Consider the following 6,411-nt stretch of genomic DNA (forward strand, 5'->3'; position numbering starts at 1 on the left):
CCTCCTTCCCTCCTTCCTTCCTTCCTTCCTTCCTTCCTTCCTTCCTTCCTTCCTTCCTTCCTTCTTTCTTTCTTTCTTTCTTTCAAGATAAGATAACCTTTATTGTCATTTTTTTACTGTGGGCACAATGGCACACATCAAAAATGAAATTTAGTTGCCCGCTCTCAAAGCGAAACACATACATGACACACACCTAAACATACTATGAACAACATGTGTACAGACCCACATCCCTACCTATACGTAGCAAATAAATATTAAATACTGTCCATCTTGAATATATAACGGAAGGAGGAAGCTTGAGAGTTCTTTCTCTCTCTCTCTCTCTCTCTCTCTCTCTTTCTCTTTTCTCTTTCTTTCTTTGTTCTTTATTTCTTTCTTTTCTTTTTCCTTCTCACTTTCTCTTTCTTTTTCTTTTTTCTTCTCTTTTCCCTTCTTTCCTTCCTCCCTCCCTCTCCCTCTCCCCTCCCCCTTTTCCTCCTTTCCTCCCTCTAAAAAGGCAGTTGTATGAAAAGAACCAAATGCACACAAAACGAGCTCTCAAGAAGCACCAACCTTCGGCCTTTCTCCTTGAGGCTCTGATATAGTTACCTCTGAAGCTGGGCCAACTCCTTTTGATTTCAGGTTGAGGGACATCAAACCTAACGTAGGTGCCACTGCCAGCCAGCTCACCTGCATCCTCAAAGGTGTCGGGAGGGGTCACATTTTGTCTGGGGGGCCGATTCTCCTGGGAGCGAAAGGGCAGAGAAATAGTCACCATCAAGGTCGGCTGCCAAGAACTTTCAGCACAGCTCAGAGGAGGAGGAGGAGGGGGGGGAAGTTGCAATGATGATAATAATTTAAATAATTTAAATAATTTGGAGGTACACTGTTGGAGCCAATGTGCCAATTATGCATGAATCTCTCCTGGCATAAGTAGATTCCTTTTCTTTCTTTCTTTCTTTCTTTCTTTCTTTCTTTCTTTCTTTCTTTCTTTCTTTCTTTCTTTCTTTCTTTCTTCCCTCCCTCCTCTTTCTTTTTTTCTTTCTTTCCTTTCTTTCTTTCTTTCTTTCTTTCTTTCTTTCTTTCTTTCTTTCTTTCTTTCCTCCCTCCCTCCCTCCCTCCTCTTTCTTTCTTTCTTTCTTTCTTTCTTTCTTTCTTTCTTTCTTTCCTTCTTTCTTTCTTTCTTCTTTCTTTATTTCTTTCTTTCTTTCTTTCTTTCTTCCCTCCTCTTTCTTTTTTCTTTCCTTTCTTTCCTCCTCTTTCTTTCTTTCTTTCTTTCTTTCTTTCTTTCTTTCTTTCTTTCCTCCCTCCCTCCCTCCCTCCTCTTTCTTTCTTTCTTTCTTTCTTTCTTTCTTTCTTTCTTTCCTTTCTTTCTTATTTTCATTAAATCTCTGGAGCTCAGACGGCATATGTGGCTGCTAATTTTTCTCTACAATGCAACCCTGAAAGTGGATTTAAATCCAGATTTCCTTAATTGTACTCAACATTTTAGCTATAACACTAAACTCTTGTAGTTCTCTTGATTATTCGTTCCTCTGAGAACCATCCCTTGTGCCAAAGGGGAGGTTGAAATTTCCCCCAAAGAACTATGAAGCCCTCTGATCAGATCTAATGTCTCTTCTAATTGACTTGAGTTAACTTCTTCCACCAGAAGGGGTCGCCATTTCTCTCCTTCAACCAATCCTTAGATCCTTTGCACCACAAAATCCACTCAATTTACAATCTTTATGTTACAATAGGTTTACTTTTCAATATTTGGACAATTGCATTTTGGTTTATATTTTGTTGTTAAAGGCGATGCTGGTGGTGATGAGGTTTTCCAGCAGTGATATGGAAAGAAGGAGGGAAGGAAGGAAGGAAAGATTAGAAAGCAAAGGAAGGGGGGGAGGGAAGAAGGAAGGAAGGAAGAAAAGAAAGAAAGAAAAAGAGAAAAAGAAAGAAAAGAGGAAAAGGGAGGGAGGGAGGGAGGGAGGGAGGAAGGAAGGAAAGATTAGAAAGCAAAGAGGAGGGAAGGAAGGAAGGAAGAAAGAAAGAAAGAAAAAGAAAGAGAAAAGAGGAAAAGAGGAAAAGGGAGGGAGGGAGAGAGGAAGGAAGGAAGGAAAGATTAGAAAGCAAAGAGGAGGGAAGGAAGGAAGAAAGAAAGAAAGAAAGAAGAAAGAAAGAGAAAGAAAGAAAAAAGAGGAAAAGAGGAAAAGGGAGGAAGGGAGGAAGGAAGGAAAAGAGAAAGTAAGGAAGAGGGAGGGAGGGAAGGAGCAAGCAGGGAAGGAAGGAAAGAAAAGGAAAAGAAAGCAAGGAAAAGAAGGGAGGGAGAAAAGGAGAGAGGAAGAGAGGGAGGAAGGAAAGAAAAGAGAAAAAAAAGGAACATTATGTTACTTTTGCTGCCATATTTGATTAATGTCATCTCGGGGGTCTTAGAAGCTATTTCTATTCCTACTATTTTAGATCCATCCTCCCAACGTGTCGAGTAAGGAACTAATTCTCAAAACTATAACCCTAATCTTTCCAGAAGATACCAGGTTAGTGAAAACTCTCTCTCTATACAATGTAAAACTCAAGAAGGAGCACAAAACATTTCTGGCCACAACTTACAAATCGGATGTCTTCTGCGGTGACATCATGGTGGACTCTGTATCCGATGCCGTTGTCCGTCGACCCTTTAAACACGGAGGCCTTGTTCTGGGATCGGGAGGTGTAATACCTGACAAAGTAGGTTTGTTTGACCAAGAGGTGGAGGAGGAAGCAAGTGAGCTCCAGCCCAATGGAGATGCAGAAGAAGATCATGGTGTTCCCCTTCTCGTCAGACAGAAGAAGCTTGGTGAAGATACGACTCAGGGAGATGATGACTCCAGCAGTACCTGGAAGGGAGAGATGGAGTTGTGTGTTAGCACTAAGACCACCCAATGGACAACGGCATTAGCAGAGTTTGTGGAGGCTTGCTTTCCTTCACAAAAGGTCAAGAGGTCTTCCTGGTTCCCCCCTATATCTCAGCTCCTCTGTCCATCCCATTAAATACTGTCAAGATTTATGAAGGAAAAGTCAGGAGAGTTCCCAAGTTGTCTTTTGATTGTCAGTGCTAGTAAACCTCCTCTGAAACCACGTTAAGCAGGGTTTAAACTCTACACGTGTCCAGAGAGGAGAGAAGCATCATCAGGCAAGATGTTCATATGGGCCATATGTTCTTTGAGGCCCTTCTTGAGGTCTCTTGTCCTTTTGGCTTCTTCTCTCCAGCACAAGCCAGAAGGACATAGTCACTAATTTCAGGATGATCCATATTGACTGTCAACGCTGTCAGACTCATGACATCGACTTTCCAGCTGCCTTTAACTCTTTTATTTTTCAATGCCTTCAGCTGGAATTGACCAACAAGGTTGTTCCAACCCTAGCAATCACCAATGGGATTAATTGTTCCTATTTTGAAAGGCAGCCCCAGAAATAAGAATGAATTATTAAGAGGCTGATAGAGATGTCTTGCCGCACATCCTTCAAACTTCAGTGCACAGTATTAAGGCAATACTCACTTTCGCCCGTCATCACTCCTTGAGTGTACCGCTTGGGCAGCATCCCGGTGTAACCATAGAAACTGGATTGCTGCACTTGAAAGGGGAGATAGAGTTGAGCAAGCAAAGGAGAAGGAGAGTTATGACACCTAAGTCAAGAAGTATTAGGCTTAGATTTATTAGATTTCATCTTCGTTAAGGGACTTCTTCTCCACCACCTCCCTGACTCATTTTTGGTCAAGAATGACGTCGTTTATGAGTTCCACCAAGGACAGCTCTGTTCCTAGACATCTGGAAGGCTGGGAAAGCTTCTGCTCCCATTCCCACACATACCTGTGCAACCAAAGGCCACCACGCCCACCGCCATGAGATTGACAGCATAAGCTTGATGCCGGGAGAAGAGATCAAGCCAGACGTCACAGATGCTCACAAAGAGAAGAGGACCCAAAGCAAAAAGATATCCTGAAATGAACAATAGGGCAAAAAGAAGCTTGCTGCGAAAGAAAGACAAGGATGCTACAAATTCCAGATGTTTATCTTCTGACATATATATTCTGCACCACGGAAATCATTGAGAATAAGTAATATTCAGGTAACATCTCTACGGCTTCCTTCTGGAACTTTGAAGGAAGACATGGAGAAGAGAAGACATATAGAAGATTCTAACCCTGGCTACAGCTTCCCTGGTGAGGATCAGAAGCCAAGAAGTGAGATGGAGAAGACAAAGGGATTCTGAACATACCGACGGTGATCCTGGTGTGAAGACTCAACATTTCGACCAGGACATTGTTGAGAATGACAGCAACCAAGGCTACTAAGATGTAGGTTAAGCTCATGTCAAACACAATAGAGGTCCCTGCAGAAAGACACAATATCTTGGTTCATACATCATGTTAAATCAGGGCCTTGCTTCACAAGAGTATATTGAATAACCATTGATTGAGTTCACACAATGCAAAACCAAAACCAATAAGATCATAAGCCAGCTTTGTGGGATGTGTAAACAGGTGAAAAAAGGTGGATCAGAGGTAGCAGATAAATTTAATAAAAAAAATAAGGGAAGGAAAAATATGCAGTTCTCTTGGTGTTCCTTGGGTTCAACAAAAGTCGGAAGCTTATGAAGAGCAAGAAGAGAAGGAGGCTTTATCAATAATTCCATAATAAATTAATCTTGTCATCCAGCTATTCCAACCTCAATATATTAATACTATCTTGGGTTAAGAAAGAGGCATGCCAAACTCAGGATTCAATTGAACAAGTGGGACTTTGCAGATAAAAACACATCTCCAGAGCAGTGGTGTCCAACTGTGGCAACTTTTAGACTTGTGGACTTCAACTTCCAGAATTCCATGCTGGCCGGGGAATTCTGGGAGTTGAAGTCTACAGGTCTTAAGTTGCAAGGATGAACACCCTGCTTTAGAGTCTCTCAATCCTTAAATCTGTGGTTCTCCTGATGTTTTGGACCACAAACCCTTTGCCATTAACCATGCTAGCCAAAGCTTATGAGAAAGTTGGAACCCAAAAGGCACAACCTTCTACTCACGGCGTGTGTTGTGAATGTATGTAGAAAATCAGTTACAAGGCCTACTTCTAATAGCTTTCATTCCACAAGAGAGCTCCACAAAAGACTTTCAAAAGTTTTGGAGAACTTTGGAACAGGGAAAAAAAACACCTACCTGGGTATTTGTGATGAAGGTAATCAACATCTGTGATAAAGCTGTTGTAAGGCAAAAGAAAGCCGACACCCGCTAGAAGCATAGCAAAGTAGATTCCATGGTAGCAATCTTGAGGTTCAGGGTCTTCACAGACTAAACCCCCCAAAAGACAGATAGATAACAAGTTAAGCAAATTGGTCGCTAAGTAAAACTAGGTGTCAGCTGCCACCTTATGCTTACTTGTGCTTTGCTACCATGTGACAGTCTGTCGTGAACTCTGGGGAGAGAGTATGGGAAAGGGGATGCTTGGGGGAAAATGAAAGTAACTGCTGTATCTCCTGGAGATGCTGCCTCAAGGTCACCCAGCTGGGAGAAGATAGCAGTTTGAAGTGACCGTTCTGAATACACCATGGAGTCAGTGATGGGAGACAGTTAAGGGAGGACAAAGTTGAATTTAGGGATTTTGGCACGTGATTCTCAGTTCTGACTATGCATTATTGCAATACACTTGACTTCTAAGAAAATGATACCTTTCTCAATAAATGGGGCCAAGGATCATTTCTACTTAGAGGTTTAAGTGCTGGCAGGTCTGACTCTATGACTGCCCTTATGTTCTTCCTTCAACTTTCCTTTGCTTTACAGACCTGTAAAGATTGTCAGTTTGAGCTCAGGATTCACTCCTCAAATCCAAAGAACTGAAAACCAGGACCACAAACCAGTCTATCCAATCCTATACTTTTCAAACCCTTGGGATTCTTAATCCCAACCGTAAGCGCAGCTCTAACCGAAGGCAAGCAGAAAAAGAAAATGAAAGGAATTTCCCCAGAACAAAGCAGAGAAGACCCAAACTGTCAATTGAAGGCAAGAAGCTCAATGATCATTAACAACTTTATGAAAAATGGAAGCCAGGTTGAATGAGAATCATCCTGGGAACTCAAACAGCACTCAATCCATAGGTCCTTAAGCTGGAGAAAGATAGACACGGTCGTGTAGGAGAAGAGAATCACAATGTATAAAAACATAGAAGGAAGTTTAGTGGCTATCCCCAAAAGCACTACTCTCCATGGGAACCACATCTGGAGACGTCCCAAGCCATCTCTTCAACTCTTACCTGGTTCCATGAACGTGAGGACCCCTTTGGTATGACCTGTCTTCTCCTGAAGCTCTTCTTCTTCCAGCTGGTAGCTGTCAAAACTAAAACTCATCACGATGTTCCCTTCAGGTGTCACCACTGGACTTCCCTCCTTGAAGTGGTGGTCTCCTCCTACGGAACCCAT

General features: G+C 42.2%; 1 protein-coding gene across 1 annotated transcript in view; it reads right to left on the bottom strand.

Annotated features, from left to right (window-relative positions):
- Positions 1-6,411, bottom strand: part of SLC29A4 (solute carrier family 29 member 4) — an 8,918-nt gene extending 2,507 nt beyond the window's left edge. Inside the window, exons 1-7 of the mRNA XM_015819514.2 lie at positions 6,246-6,411; positions 5,156-5,287; positions 4,222-4,335; positions 3,813-3,941; positions 3,501-3,575; positions 2,572-2,837; positions 592-727 (exon numbers count right to left, since the gene is read on the bottom strand). Of these exons, the coding sequence (XP_015675000.2) occupies positions 592-727; positions 2,572-2,837; positions 3,501-3,575; positions 3,813-3,941; positions 4,222-4,335; positions 5,156-5,287; positions 6,246-6,411 (1,018 nt within the window). The remainder of the gene's footprint in view (positions 1-591; positions 728-2,571; positions 2,838-3,500; positions 3,576-3,812; positions 3,942-4,221; positions 4,336-5,155; positions 5,288-6,245) is intronic.

Source organism: Protobothrops mucrosquamatus, unplaced genomic scaffold (genome assembly GCF_001527695.2).
Source record: "Protobothrops mucrosquamatus isolate PMUCROS unplaced genomic scaffold, P.Mucros_1.0 scaffold942, whole genome shotgun sequence".
Classification (NCBI taxonomy): Eukaryota; Metazoa; Chordata; class Lepidosauria; order Squamata; family Viperidae; genus Protobothrops; species Protobothrops mucrosquamatus.